Here is a 16,124-nt window from a genome sequence, read left to right as displayed (position 1 = left end):
GTAGACTTTTATTAACATATCTTACAATGTCGATTACTGTAATTCCTAGTTTTATACTCTTCTGATGTGTTATAAAGATTGATTTAGATTCTACAGTAATGTACTGTACTTAAATGATCATTCATACAGGATAGCACACCAGAACGTTTGAGTAATTCACGCACACACCACTCTAGTTTGGACCTGTTATTTTTCAAGGTTAGCTTAATAAAGTAGGATTAAAAAAGTTATGGGGGAAATCAAAATTCTTGTTTAGCAGCATGCAAGGATATTCAAGTACAATTTTTCAACCAAGTGATTTTTTTGTTTGTTTGTTTTTAAAATGACTGGTGACTAATTGACCAGTACTAAAATAAACACTATGAAATACCCAAATGTTAAAGTTAAGGCTAATAGTTTTACTTCACATCCATATGCACAACCAGAGAACATTCCATTTTAAATAAAACACAGTAATCAAATTCTGGATACATTGTCTCTTGTAAATACAGCATTGGAGCTTCAAACTACAGATTACTCAAGTTCATGAGCCCTGTAATAATGTTACGCTGGAGATGTAAAGAATCTTTTTGCTCTTTAACCACACTTACAAAATGGCCTGATATTCATAATGAGCAATGCAAAAATATTACAGGCAGAACTTATAGTACAGTATCAAAAAAAGTAATATTTTGGAAAAGACATAGCCATTTAATTGGTGAAACAGTAATTCTAATCTTACAGGAAGTACTGTAATACTTTTGAAATATATATATATTTATATGTATGTATAAAACCCAGCATCCTTTATTGTGGGGGGTTTTGAATCGCAGGTGTCCAGAAAAATTCATTGTATTTACTCTTCCTTCTGTCCATTCTCCTTGATTGCTATACAGTCATTTTATTTCCCCTATATACTTTTCACTAGATAATGACTTCCACTGGGGAACTGTTTTCCTTGTATAGGTGGTTTTATGGTAAGATGTTTTTATTTTACACATATAAATTTTACTTTACACGCAAACTATGAAAGTCAAAACTACCAGGAACTGCTTGGTAGTACTGTATGAAACAGCCAACAAATGTCCAACACTTGTGAAAAACATTAGTAGCGATATATTACATACCAGTATTTTAACCATAATCTTTCCTACCTACTTACACTGTGGGGTTTAGCCCAGTCATGCCTGTTCTCGTGAATTTTTTAGCGCTCTAAGCATAAATTCTTCTGGCATTCATCCAATGAGGCTGCACATGCATTGGTTGTCCATGTAGGCTATCTCTGTGGATATTATTGTTCCCTTTTTAGGAAACCAAGCAGAAAGAAAAGTGATTACTCTAAACAAATACAATATAGGGGAACCTCCTGAAATGACAGGAAAGATACAAAATTATGTTTCATTGCAGAATAGCCTGCACATTTCCAATCCAATGATTCTGAAACATACATCTGGTTTGAAATGACAGGCAGGCTTATGGTTGTTATGCTTGTAACCGGGATCTGCTATGTTGGGCGCCATACAAATTCTCTATATACAGCAATTTCTGTATGTGTTTTCACTAACAGTTTATTCAACTGATATGGAAAAAAATAATCTCCTTTCTGAAAAATGAAAAAAAAAAAAAAACCCCAACAACAGTATGTGTTCTGGATTACATTAAGAGCAGTAAGATACCTAATTTACAGCTATTTCACTTATTTATGGAGAAAAAAAGTGAAATTCCTGAGAATGCATAAGTTTTCAGCAATGCCTGAAATATTTCAATAGACCTTGCATGATAAATGAAATACTCTTTAAAATTCAACTTTCAGACCAATTGTTGCCATGCAGTCTCACAATCGTTTTACAAATACTAATTACAAATGCATACATCAAGCGAAAACCTCAAACCAACACAAAAAAAAGGCAAAGAAATTTTATCCAACATATTTAGTAGATGTAGTAGACATATACATTGTTTCAGCAAAAATTGCTAAAAACTCAACTTCACACAAAGAAAAATAAAAACCTGACAGCTATCCCTGGAGCCTCTAAAGAACTGGAAGTAAAATTTGTGCTTCTTAACAATAATTGGGCTTTAAAAAAACAAAAGAAAAATGGACTACTGAGTGCAATCAGATTGCTCACACCATTTTGAGGATTTAATTGCAAATTATTGTATCATTATTTAGGAGCAACAGCAGATAATTTTGCAAAAATTTCACATGTTGACAAAGTTCCATTTCCCTTTTATGCCCATACCCCACTCCACCCCGAGCCAAAGAGCTGAACTCCCATACAATTAAAGCTATTGTCAGTCAAGATGCGTCCATTCAGGGTAACAGCAATGATATGGTGTGTAGATGATGATGCTGATTTACAAGCCATTATAATGTGGCCCCCATCTTTTATTGATATGATCGAAAGTATGAGACACCCACTGCTGCTCAAGCACTTTGTATCTTTCCTTGCATATGTAGAGAGGTTTACCACGCCTGTAGGAAAAAAAAAAAAAAAGAAAAAGAAATGGTTAATATGCCAAACAAATGGAAAACTACTTCATTATATCATCAATACACAATACTCATGCAACTGTTTTCCCAGAGGAATCGTGCATTTTTATTGGTGATGGCCTTTTGGTTTTGCTTTTAATAAAGTAACTGGTAGGAATTCCCTTCCTCCCTCTTGGATAGCAAAATCCAGAAAGCATCCCTTCTTCTCTCAGGCATGCGTAGCTTGGAAGCTATGCGCTTTCTCTACACCGCAATCCAGCTGCATCGTTTGATTAAAAGCCAAACAACAACTTTGGGAGAGAAGTGTTTCCCAAAGCAACACTGAGAATTGACCGTCACTGGGAAAGGCAAAGGAATGTGTCTGTCGGGTGACTGGTGTGTATAACTCAATGATCACGATTACACCACCTTTGGGCCAGGCCAGCTTGCAGTAAGTGGGGATTTTACACTCAAGGAAGGCAGAGATCTATTATTACCTGTTATTGCACGTATCGTGTAACAAAGTCGATCTACACAGTGGAGCAACAATGAAACACACTTGTAATGAAAACATTACCTAAGATCTCTGTCTTCTTCACCATGTGCATCTAGATAAACAGAGCCCCAAAGGCAGAAACGATGGCCTCGTATGATGATGATAACAGATGCATTAATCAAAAGAAATATTCCTGTCCCAGCTCCACAGTTTTGAGAATGCTGTAATATTATGGATGTAGAAAGGGAAGAGTGCAAAGATTTTGTTAGTATCTGTCAACTTTATAACAAAAAAGATTTAAAAAAATAGTAATTCATTTTGCTTGAAATAACATACACACATTATTTACTAAGAAACAGTTTGAGAAAGGATAGCCTGCCCCAAAATTCTCCAAGCAAACCAGAACTCCATGCCTTGTGCTGCCATAAAACACTTGCATACAAAAGTGGATCCCTACTCAAAAAGGGAGAATATATGTTATCATGTAAACCCAGAATTACCTAACAAAAATGAGCTAAAACATTCTCTACGATATTTTGAATTTGTTGTTGTACAGCAAACTGTATAGCATGACCAAATATTTTTCATGAAGGGCAAGAGAAAGTATTCAGAAAAACTTAGTATTACCTCTTTTACAATAGTCTCTATTGCTAAACATTTGCTTTCTCTATCCATGCTCACAGATATAATCTATGGCTCTACAAATGTAGTAAAAAGTATTTGTTCTTAATAATTCTTGCTTGCTTCAATATGTCATTCATGTTTAAGAATGGCACAAATTGTATTAATCAATTCGTTTTTTCAATTAAAAAACATGCTCTTCCTATATAGTTTTATTACAATTAGAGACTATAATCCCATCAACTATAATAAAATGTAATTAATTATTTAGATTTTTAATTCTTTTTTTCAGAACTTTCTGTTTTCACGAAGCTTGACACCTTAAATATAACTGTTAATTCTATTTTGAATTTTGCCCACCCCTCCTTCTCCCACCATATTAGCAGTATGAGGGAGAAAGGCAAGTTCAATCAATTTCAAAGAAGTCCAAGATCCCCCTGAAATTTCTTTGGGTTTGATTTTATGCCCTATTTGTAAATATCTTCCCAACAAATTACAGAATCACAGAATGGTCAGGGTTGGAAGGGACCTCAGGAGATCTAGTCCAAATAGATATAGCAATATTAAAAACTATGCACAAGCGTGAGAATCAATTACAGAATTTGAATTAACTCTCTCTTACCAGTACACATTCACAATAACTCTGTTGTTTGCAGCATAGTCCTTTCAAGCATACAAAAGTACCACAAACTAGACAAACAGCCGGATCTTTAGGAACCTTGGTACAAACAGTACAAGTCTTTCTGTGATAATACTGAAAAATGGTATTATAATTCTCAGGCAACTGAAGGAGGCGCGGCAAGTCCCACTTAGGCTCCTGGATAAGCAAAGCCTACAAATAAGATAAGAACAATATATCAGTTCTGCACGTTCATTTATGCAGTTACACTTTCTAACAGAAGAGACTACCAAAGAAAGGAAGCATGCAGTTTAAAAATCTCTCACTACTTCTGCATTTCACAAATTCAGAAGTCAAAAGTCACCTTGCAATAGTCACCTGCCTCTGGCTGAACACCCTCCCCAAGTATGGTCACATTTCATCTTTTGTAATGAGTACAAAATGGGTGCTAGCATTTTCCCAAGGACATTTTCTAAATGTGACACTTCTTAAGCACAGAAATCTGCATAGCTGAAACAAGAGGATTAAGACAAATCTGAAGGGAAGACTCCCACTCACTACACTAAGTTATTTTGGCAACATCAACACACTGCTACCAAACCCTGGCACCGAATACCTAAAATTTAGACTGAAACTTTCAAAACGAGAACTGAAGTTCGGCTCTGTAAGTGATACTTGAAGACATCTGCCTGATTTCCAAAACTGTGTTGCTCACATAAATTTTAAGGCCATTAGGAACTTAGCAGTACTCACAAATTTATGATAAGGCAGGCACTACCTAAATATTGGTTTCAAACCTAAATCTTCTCTTTTGCTCTTAAAAACACTCTCCAATTTTATGGTGGTTTTTTGTTTGGTTTTGTGTTGTTTTTTTTTGTTTGTTTAGATGGCAATGCATTTTCTTTCAACCTCATTTTTACTGGCTTTGTAATTGATGGGCGTAAGGGTCAGATGAGATCTTTCTTGCAAAGTGTAAAATTTTTTGAAGAATGCATGATCTCAAAACCTAATTAAAAAAGGAAAATTGCATATGTATCCAGTTCCTTTCCAATCACGGAAAGAACGCTATCAGTTTCACTACAATCTCTCCCAAATGCCTATCAAATTGGCAGCAACTGTATTTTGAGATTAATCCGAGTACTCAAGTTTTCACTCACAATAGCCTAATTCATGCCTGCAAACATGCAAAGGCAGGTGCAGATCATGTTGCAGAGTGAAGAATGCATCTGGCTTGCCTTTTTAACACCATAAACTTAGGAGAGGGGTCTGGAATTGTTGAGATGCAGCTGCTTCATAAAAGCAATTCAATAACGTTCAAACATTTCCATTTCACAATTGATATTCCAATTGCACTGATTCAAGTCTTGGTCTTGTTTCTTTAACCTTCAGAGAAGACGTACCATCTTTTATCAGTCAACTGTTAAACAGCTTTTATCCTTTTGATCTTTTCCAGTATTGCAACTGAAGATGCTCAAAAATATCAATAACATCTAATGGGCAAGAAAAACTTCTGATAAGTATTTTCTTAAAAGACAATGTTTCTGTTACACGCCCTTGAGAGGCTTCAGGTGCAGAAGATATGGGTACACTTCGTATCATCTAAGGATAGTATTCCTATTTTCTTTTTCCAGCAATCATATTAAAAAAAATAAAAAAATATCAGACAGGTTTTCTTATTCCTGTTAACCAGTCCAACCCACATCCCCTAACTAATATTTGTGATTACAATTTCTCTCTCTTTTACGAGTCAGGTTCTCAGATCCTTATCCAAAAGAACAGTGTATGTGCATAGTGAATCAAGCAATAAACAGCTGCTTCCACATCAGCGCTATTTTAGAAGAAGTGATTCTGCTACATACCTTTACTTGATCTGGATGTCTATCTGCAAATGAAGCCAATTCTGAGCACCACTGTGATATCATGTCAAATGCTGGCACTGGCCAATCAAGACAAGAGGCACTGGTGAACTGATGAGCCGACTGAAAAGATGGTAATAGACCCAGACAGCTTGCAAGAACTGTGAATTCTTCATCTTCCTTTTAGGTATGAAACCAGAGAGGTTTAGATTAATACCTACACTCTGAGTTTTTAAATAGTTTATTAGAAATGTATCTATTCCAATTAAAAAAAGTAAAGACGTTCTAGTACAGTGATGCTAATAGTCACAATCAGAGACAAAGAAAAGCTTCCATTTTTTCCAGATTACCTCAAACTGGATTCTCAAAATACAAAAAAATTGGCCACAAAAAAAACAAAACAAAACAAAACCCAATCAAAAACCCCCAAACCCACGCAAAACCACAAATCCAAACCCCAAACCCAAAACCAGAAAACTCCAAACTTCTCAATAATTTTCTTCCTATTTAGCACCCCAAAGTGGCTTGTAGTTGTTCAGAGACGGGATGATTTTGAGGCAAGGAAATGAGGGAGCTGACCTGCAGCAAACTCTACTTAAATCAGTCATGGAACTTAAACATAATTGTCCGCTGATGCAATATCTCTGAGAATGAAGTCGAAGGATTAACAGGCATTAAGCAAAATCAGGACTGAATTCCAGACTGTGTGGAAATTATGCCATCTCTGCAAATGCCTGACAAGTTTTAAAAGTATGTTGGTATTTTACAAGACAGGCATCTACGATGTGATAAAATAAGCATGTATTTGCTGAATTTTAAGAATATAGTACCCTTTTTAGGGAAACTGCCTTAAAAACAAATTTATAGAAGACAAACAATGCTGCAGAGCAATGCTATAAAATATGATTTAAAAAAAAAGTCTTAGGATAGAAAACACATACCATGAAAAAAAAAAAACACCTTACAAGTCTAATTTTTCATCTTTAGCTTTTAAATGGAAACATTTGAGTATGCCCCTCTCGATCTGTACCTGGCAACTAGGTAAATCCCCTCCAAAAAGATGGTGTTGAAGAAGGCTTGTGATCCTGAGGAAAGGCAGGCAGAACTGCTGCAGATAGCACTCTACAGAATCAGGATTTACCTACGGGGGAAGGAAGCAGTTACTGAATTCTGCCCCAGATAAGTTCTCTCCTATGTAAGAAACTCCAATATTAACCAAATGGTTTTTAAGCATACTATATACACCACTGCATCAAACATACATTCCAAAGGCCAGCACTTCACTAATAATCTGAACAAACTCCGTAGGTTTTCTTTCCCCCTTGACAAATGTTTTTTCTACTTAAACATTCAATTTTCCAGATTTCTGAGAGAGCTTTCATGCATATGATTAAACCCCAGAATTATAAGAAGTATTTGTTAATAACTTTCTCAACACAGCACTGGCCATATGATATTAGTAAAAGAAAGATTTACACAGGCAAACTGTCCCAAAGGGACGTGCTTTGATCTAGAAAATAAAGTTGTACTGCAGTCTTTAGCAAGATCAGAGAAAAATCATTATAACAACGAGGCTGAAAAACTCAAATAAGAGACAGAAAGGGGACATGCTGTATAAATTCTTAAGAGATTTGCCAATACCACTGTTAATTCTTCAGTCTCTCCTTCTTCATATATCTTCCCCTTCGATAGCTCAGTAATCACATGACCCAGCAATACTTCCCAAGATTTTTCTCCACTGGATGTATTCTGCAAATAAGAACGAAAGAAATCCAAAATGCACTGGACACGAAAAGGAGAAAAAGTTTCTGTGAAAGTAACAGCAATGAAGTACATTTCCTGTTGATCAACATGTGAATTTTGACCTAAAGACACACATTGTTTAAAAAAAAAAAAAAAAAAAAACAAAAAAAAAACCCCAAAAGAAAGTATAATTCTACAGAAAGGGAATGCATTTAGCTCACAGAGTGAAATATAAATTGCTATTTCAATTACATACGTTCTAAACCGAGTGTTATATGAAAACACTTTTATAATGTTGTATTTCCCATGTTTCTTTTGTGAGTATAAAAATGCTTACTTGAAAATTAGGAAGAATCACTTTATGGATACATCATGTTTTGACAGAATTTGAATTCTAACACAACCGATTTAAAAAAAAAAAAGTAAAAAAGTAATTTTCTAAAATGTACCAACCAGAATGAGTTACAAAACACTTGCTTGTATTTTAATTTTAAATGAGTCTATCAGAAAATGGAAAGCTGTGTTTGGAATTAACAATATCTAATACAGACAGGGAAAAAAATATTTAGTGGAAAGAATAAATAGTCACTTAGCTTTGTGCCATAGCATTTACATTTAAAGGCAATGATTATAGAAAGTCATCAAAACCAGAAAGCAGTATTCCCATAAATATTTTTCTTCTAAGTCAAAATAAATTCTACCCAGGAAAAATATGACTGGATGTGAATTTTGAGCTCTGTTACTCTATCATCAACATAACAATGAGGAAATGGAACGTTACTGGGCTTCTTTAAAAAAATTCCAAAGCAACTAGGTAAGATTAAATATATAAAGACTTCAATACATAATGACATATATAATTCATCAGTTGGTTTCTTTAGTGCCTTTGGACATCAGTTAAAATTGCTAATTTTAGATGGGGTGTTCACCTTTCAGCATAGGAAGGCAGACTTGCTGTTTATGCTCATAGTCTAAGAACCAGAAGGGAACACATACTTAAATCAGCAGTTAGGACAAACCTTTCATCTACATTATTCCTGGAAGTTTACTCCACAGGCATGTACAGTGTGCTGCTTATGACACCATAAGGCACCTTGTAAAGATAATGAGAGTGAAGTTGGGAATCAAAAGCACAATATCTACCTGAGCCCTGCTGAGAAATTCAATGCTTAATGTTGTTTGATCATTTGGCACGAATATAGAGGAAAGAGTTCAGCTCATGTTTAAAGTCTGGAATACCAAACCGAAATAGATTCACTTGGCATTATCCACAGACAAAAGTTAAGTAAGGTGTGATCTGTGTAGTCATCCTGGGATTAAAATGTCAATATTAACAGCACGTAAGAAAAAGCCATACGTTTTAAACCATTCGGACCTCAAGAAACTTTAAAGAAAGAACTTGGATTCCTAAACTAAAATCCAGCTTCCCTCATGACATGCAAAGAGAAAGAAGTCAGCTGAGGACTATGGCCAGCTTCAGGAGGAGAAGGGCTGCCAGAGGGCTGGGAGAGAGGAACGGGGAGCTGTGCGATTACCACTGGCTGGTCCTCAGTGCTCAGAGGTCTCTTGCACGCACACAGGGATCAGGCAGCAGTGTTATACAGGAGAAGGAGCAGGAAACTGAAAAGACATCTGGGGAAGGGCAAACTTGCACATGCGACTTCTGCAAAGCCTCTGCACTTGGGGTGGATTATCACTGGGGTGGGAGGGCAGCCAAGGAGGAAGTAAGTGTAGGAGTTCCTGAAGGCCTGAGGATCATGCAGAGATCACCCTAAGCACATACTGCCAAGTTGCTGTCAGAAGTTGGACCTTTGTGCCCAGATGATCTACCCGAGACAGACAAGATGAAGAAGGAGGATGTTTTCAAGACAGCGTGAGAGACACTGTCAGCACAGCACATACGCAGCAGGGAGCAGCGTTCATATCTACCTCCTACCTCTTTTGCTTTCCCACTTGGAAAACTGTCAGCCTTCAATGGGCTTCTCACAGAAGAAAAGTCAAAATTCTCAAACTGACAGAAGTTAATCTGTTGTGTTATTTGAATTACAGTAAATCACAACATCCATTCACAGTAACATACTGTTTAATGTGCTACTATTTCCCATTCGGCCTTATCATCCATCAAAGACAAGCAGACTAGTGAAAATCCCAACTGTCTTTATCACAAGAGATGGCTACTTCATAAATCCATTATCCGAGCTGTTATCATAATTTTCAAGCCTCAAGTACAAAGTGCTTTATGTGAAGCAAATGCTTTTACACGCTTCTATAAGAAAACATCTTAGTATTAACAGGTAGCAAGCCCACCTACCACATGCCCTAAGTCTATTTTCATACAATAAAACCTCTCACTGTAGACGGAAAATTAAACATTGTAAATATACATTCAGATAAACTCCAACCTCTGCTACTAAGAAAAAGACAGTTTGTGTTTATCACATGGACTATGAAAGAATATAAGCTGGTAACACTTTAATCTATTTATATGCTTTCTGCCACAAACTTTAAACCACAAAATTATCTATCACTTGGGAATCACTTAAGTAAACAGAAAAATGGGAAAAAACCCTCACCGGCAACAATCTCCAGCAAACATTCTTGAAATTCTAAGAAATTGACAATATACCAAAAGAAGGGAGTGGAGAGGGAGCTAACAAAATGCAGTACTGCCCAGTGATCTCAAACGCTTAATGCAAGTCCAGGAAAAAAAAAAAAAATCCCGCATAGCAGCAGTTTGGGCAGCAGATAATTTGTCCTTAATACCCTGGAGCTGCGGCTGACCAGTACGACAAATCCAACTTAGATGTGAAAAGCAGGTCATGCTTGTCAGCATGCATTCCATTTTACAGCCAACATAATCTAAGGCCCAGCTGTTGTACAAAGGGGCATTCCTCCTCCCATTTCCTCTCCTGGCCCCAACACTCCCATCCTTTCCCTTCGTCCGGCACTGGCACCCTTCTGACCTTCTGGGGAATCAATCCATGGAGTACAAAACTAACTGAGGGATTAAATGAATGCCAGTGCAGGGAACTGGGTCTTTTGGTGGGAACTGGCATTCAATCAGCTGAACTGAAGTAGCAAGATGCACCTTCACTTTACTTGGAAATACTATTGAAATGCAAGGAAACGATAGTGAAATCTACCTGCCTAGTCTACAAATCCCTTTCTCTGCCTCTTAATCACATGAGCACTCTAGGCCACATATTGAGAGAAATTTCTATGGCTAGCCACAAATAGCATGACCAAATAAGAAAAAGACAGTTGTGGCTTTTTTCCCCACCAACAAGTTTGCCTGCTTTTTCTGTAAAGGAGTGCATCCCAACCCGTGGTTTACCTAGGAAGGCTTCAATTTCCCAGGAGGAAAAGCCGCATTTGCTTGGTATCGTTGCAACGTATTCAAGACTGAAACTATAGATACAGCCTCAAATCTGAAGCTCAGTTTTGGAACTAGATACTCACTGTGAAGCTTTTAAGTCTCATCACATACCAAAACCTGCAAAAACTGCAAATGCAGAAACAAAATACTGCATTTTTGTGAAGCAGAAGCAAATTATTACATGCAAAGTAGAAATATCTGTTACAGCCCTACCAGAAAAACGTAAGCAGAAATTCGTGTTTTAATGAATAACCAACCTTTTTGAGAGCTTCTGACTCCTTCCATGCCATCCTATCTTCAGCACTGCACTTAACAGAAAGTGCTGTCAAGGCTTGAGTATACAGTAAAGTGAACAGCACTTTTATAATGCAGGTGAAGTGTTCTGTAAAACAAAGAAAGTAATTTTTAAACACTTGATATTTTTAGCAAATATACTGATTACAGAGTCTCTAGTTATGGAAATTATGCTTCTGAAATGAAAAGCAAGTGCTATACAACAAGTACAAACCCCCAAAACATAAAAACCAACATAAATATATTTACTGGCTTTCAAAAATGACTTGGCAGCCATAGTGAACAGAACAAGTACAGGGCAAGTGATTTTCCACTGCTCCATATGTTCATCTTAATCCTGATCAGCAGTGACTTTCTCCATGGGACCTTGCGGTATTACAAAATTCTATTTTGTCCAAACGTAACATCAATTTAAGCTACTGATTACTGATAGATACAACTAATTCTTTGCTGTAGATGTAAGCAACTGCATATCCTACCATCTCTTCTGGCAATGACTAAACCATCTGGGCTAAGTTACATTCATACAAATACTGAAAAAGTTCAGTTCTGAAAGAAACCACTGTGTTTACCATACTTTTGTTTCTAATTCCTTCACTTCCAGATATGGATCCAGCCATACAAGACTTGCTGCAAATCACTCTTTAATGAGTACCTATTTACTGGACCTCACGCGAATGCAGAAGGAGGACAAAAGGCAGACTCATTTTAGAGCTTATCTTCTGTTGAAAGACCTTTATTTGTTTACAATTTTTTGTCACATTTAAAGGACTATTACCTCCTACATACAGGCTGCAGGAGAAGGGCTCTGAAATATTTTTGGGGAAGCTAGCAACAGAGGAAAATAAGACTTCCTAAAATTGGAACAGGAAAAATGGTGAATGTGATCATTCTCTGAAATGAAGATATGGTAGCAGTCCTTTTTTCTCTTTTTACTTTAGGCTCTATTTCTCATCCCAAATAATTTATTTTTTAAAATCTAGGCAGATCAAAGACGTTTCTATCCTCACTTACACCTTTCCTGAAGCACAACATAACTGTAATATATTATCTAAAACAATGTATACAAAAACAAGGGGTTTAAAAAGTCCTCTCAGGCTTTGAAGTCAAGCAAAACAATTTTATTTACATAAGCACCTCACAAAAACTGGGTTAAATTCATTCTTTCTTCCCAAAGGATTTAAACTAGCTTTGTACGTGAAAATGAAAAGGAGGTAAGGGAGCTGAAACTCTTGCTTCCCCTTTCTTGTATCTAATATCAAACCCCACCACTGGGTTCTAAAACAAAACCAGCCAGGACTTGTGTACATAATTAAATTTGTGAAATAACAATTGCTTTTTTATGTAACAAATGTTTACAAATCAGTGCAGACATGGATTTTGAAACTTCTTTCTGTCACTAAGTATATACAATAAGTGCAATTTAAGCACCTAAATGATCATTTGTATTTGTAACTATGTAATTAAAAGTGTACTTTTTTCCCATATTATCTTCCTATGGAGTTTATGTTAAATATGACAAGGAACACTGCTATACTTCATCTGCTCCATGCTACAGCAGGTAGAATTATAATGATTTTTCCTCTCCACATTTCCCCACAAGGTGAATTCACCAGATCCCCCCAGGCACTACATTTTTGCTCTGCTGAAAACTCCATTTTCTCAGCAGTCCTCCCCCTGAGGAATAATAGCTGGCAAACTTTCAGTATATTTTCTGGGACCGAGATCCACAAGATTAAACCACAAACACTCACAGAATTGTAAAAATTGCTTCTTCGGCCTGAGCTACAGTCTATAATTGTAGGTAGAACTGAACTCTATCCTGAGTCCTGAGCTCTATCTCCACCGATAGCAGGTACAAGCAATAGAGACCAATTGTACACTGCGAAAGCGTGAATGAAAACCACTGCACTTAGAGCAGCAAAACTAGCCCGCTGGTCAACATTCCCCAACCTGCCTAATTGTTCGATTCACCAGAAATATTACATCTAGCGTATATTATGCTTTTAAAAATAATGTTCTTTTATTTACTTACATGTATGTGACTCATAAATGCCTATGAATTACGCTTTTGGAGAATCCAGAATTGGACAAAACCCACACTCTCCCATGTCTGGGTCACCCTTAAGACGTCCTGACTTTTGCACAAAACTTTTAAGGAAACTATCACAGGAGCAGCTCAGAGGCTGCACACTGTATAAGGAGTGCCAATGCTTTCAAAACAAGTATTTTATAGTCACAAAAACATCCCATGGGACACATACTAAAAACATCAGTCAGAGGATCAATTATAATTTCATTACTATGTGTTATCTTTTATTTGTAAAATGCAAAATATTTGACAGCTGTAGGTATCCATAAAGTTAGAGCTGTTACGTTCTTGTCTACTGCAAAGAGTGATTTTACTTGCCTTTCCGCAACGCGCGCATGGGGGCTCTGTGGTGTTTTCCTGCTGCCCCCTTGGTGGGGACTGTGGTTTTGCTACATCATCTTTTTTTTGATTTAATAATTCTAAAAATTGCTAGCATATTTGTATGCTGTGGAGTAAACTATGTAAATGCTGTCAGTCCCTGCTGTTGCAGATGATATACTGTACAACACATTCTGCACTAAAATGCAGTTATGGCTTCTGTGTTTGTACAGAAACAACCCAATCTGATATTCTGACAGTCTGTTACATTACTATGGCTAGGCCATTATAATCAAAACAGAGGTCAATGCAGATTTTTTGTACTTATTTTTGAATAATATTGAGAAATTATTTTATGTTCCTATTTTTAAAACTTTTTTAAACAAAACTTTCTGGAACCAAATTACTTCACAGCATCCCATCACATTATATGCATTAGGCAAACCCCCTTAAAAGTAAAGTTTATACAGGAAACACTTCTAGAACTCCAATTATAACATTAGTGCAAGAAATGTGCATATGAGTAAGTGTATGACTAACAATATGCATCTTTTAATTTCACATTTGATGATATACGCTGGCAGGCAACGACTGCAGAAAGAATCCACAAAGCGAACCAAATGCAAAATTAAGGACCTAGGACCTTTTTTAGTGAATTCAGAAGGGCATCTTTATAAATAACCTTTGAAAATATTTTTCTTGATCTAAAGCTTGAATAGTTATTTGAAAAAATAATTTCAGAACAAAGGCAGCCAGCACTGAACTTCAGATAATTCATGAAAGGTATATCGAAAGTTCCAGGATACAGATAAATATTTCAGCTTCCACACTGAAGCTGGATACTATTCAAGTTGATTACATTCATTCTATATTTAGTCGAGATCCTTATCCAATCATTTAAGACAAGTGCTAGTGTTTGCCCGAGTGCTGCTTGCTGTATCTTTGTCACATGTCATTGAAATTTTATAGAAAAAGAATGTGTCAGGGCATTCAGATTCGTCAGATTCTTCACCGTGTGCGCCCTATCAGAAGTGCAAAAAAAGGGGCTGAATTCAGGTATTACACACCAGAGAAGAAAACCTTTCCCCCAGTCCACAGATGTTAGGCCACACTCTCAAAACCAAGCTGGAGCACATACATCACTCCCAAATCATGGATCTCGTAAAAGCAGCACTGTGGCCTACATTAGAGCAATGCCAGGCAGTGTAACAGCATGCTGGCGAACACCCATGCTGCTGCACGACCCTCCTTGCATGTGTGGCATCAAGTACAGCACCAGGCCACAGCACTGCTGGCCAGCTGACCACCAATTCTATGCTCCTGCTAGTCTCAGACTCATCCCTGCTCACCCAGACCCCAGTTTTTAAACACTTTTCACAGTATGATACCATTTACGTTCAAAGCAAAGAAGAAACTGAAATCACTCGAAGCTACAAGCACTCCGTGCTTCTAGAAATCTGGGGGTCCCGAGTCACATACTGGGAAAATAAATTTTTTTACAATTGATAGTAACAAAGAAGAATATCCAATTTGAATTAAATGATTTGGTCTACATATAGAAATTGTGTTGCAGAAAGGGGTAATGGAAGGTGTTGAATTCCATTTACAAGGACAGACTTAAGTTTTGTTAACCACTGAGCCACTGTCTCCATTTCTGTTCTACCTTTCTTCACATGCAGCACCATTTTCTACCTCTGTAAGAAAGGAGCTAGAGGTTCCAGACACAAAATTCTCATTTTCTACAGAGTCCCAATTCACAACACCATGAACACTGTCCATCCTCTGCACAACTGCCACAGAATTAAACCAGAAACGCCAATGCGTATTATTATGTATTTAGTCTTGCACAATTTCAAAATGCTGAGCAGACGAAGGCTGTAAAAGCTCTGTCCGTGTTCCAGTGCCAAACAAACAACAAAAAAAGATAAATTCATAAATGGTCTTAGTATCTTGAACGCAGTGTATATTTTTTTGGTTACAATACACAGGAGGTACACACTATCTTCTTCATTGCCTTCTTTGTAAATTGGTAAGTCCTTGTAAATGCTCTGACCTCCACCACAAAGTTTCTCCCATAAAAAAAAAAGATTTCATTTGTAGTGTTCTTTCTTTGTGATGTGTTCAGATCAATTTTCCTCTCTGAATGAAGAGGACGAACAGTAAAGACATTTTTATTGCTTTAATTGATGCTGGATTGAAAAAGATACCAACACCCATCCAACAATTAATAGGGTAGTTAATGTGACTCCTAGTGCTA

General features: G+C 36.8%; 1 protein-coding gene across 1 annotated transcript in view; it reads right to left on the bottom strand.

The window, feature by feature from the left end:
• The window catches only part of UBR3 (ubiquitin protein ligase E3 component n-recognin 3), a 121,788-nt gene continuing 105,664 nt past the window's right edge, over window positions 1-16,124 (bottom strand). Inside the window, exons 34-40 of the mRNA XM_082484547.1 lie at window positions 11,421-11,545; window positions 7,686-7,793; window positions 7,075-7,185; window positions 6,048-6,224; window positions 4,192-4,401; window positions 3,030-3,169; window positions 1-2,455 (exon numbers count right to left, since the gene is read on the bottom strand). Of these exons, the coding sequence (XP_082340673.1) occupies window positions 2,338-2,455; window positions 3,030-3,169; window positions 4,192-4,401; window positions 6,048-6,224; window positions 7,075-7,185; window positions 7,686-7,793; window positions 11,421-11,545 (989 nt within the window). The 3' untranslated portion in view covers window positions 1-2,337. The remainder of the gene's footprint in view (window positions 2,456-3,029; window positions 3,170-4,191; window positions 4,402-6,047; window positions 6,225-7,074; window positions 7,186-7,685; window positions 7,794-11,420; window positions 11,546-16,124) is intronic.

Source organism: Vanellus vanellus, assembly GCF_965231255.1.
Source record: "Vanellus vanellus genome assembly, chromosome: 5".
NCBI classification, from domain to species: Eukaryota; Metazoa; Chordata; class Aves; order Charadriiformes; family Charadriidae; genus Vanellus; species Vanellus vanellus.
Note: the sequence above shows the minus strand (reverse complement) of the source record. Positions and strands in the feature narration are given on the sequence as shown.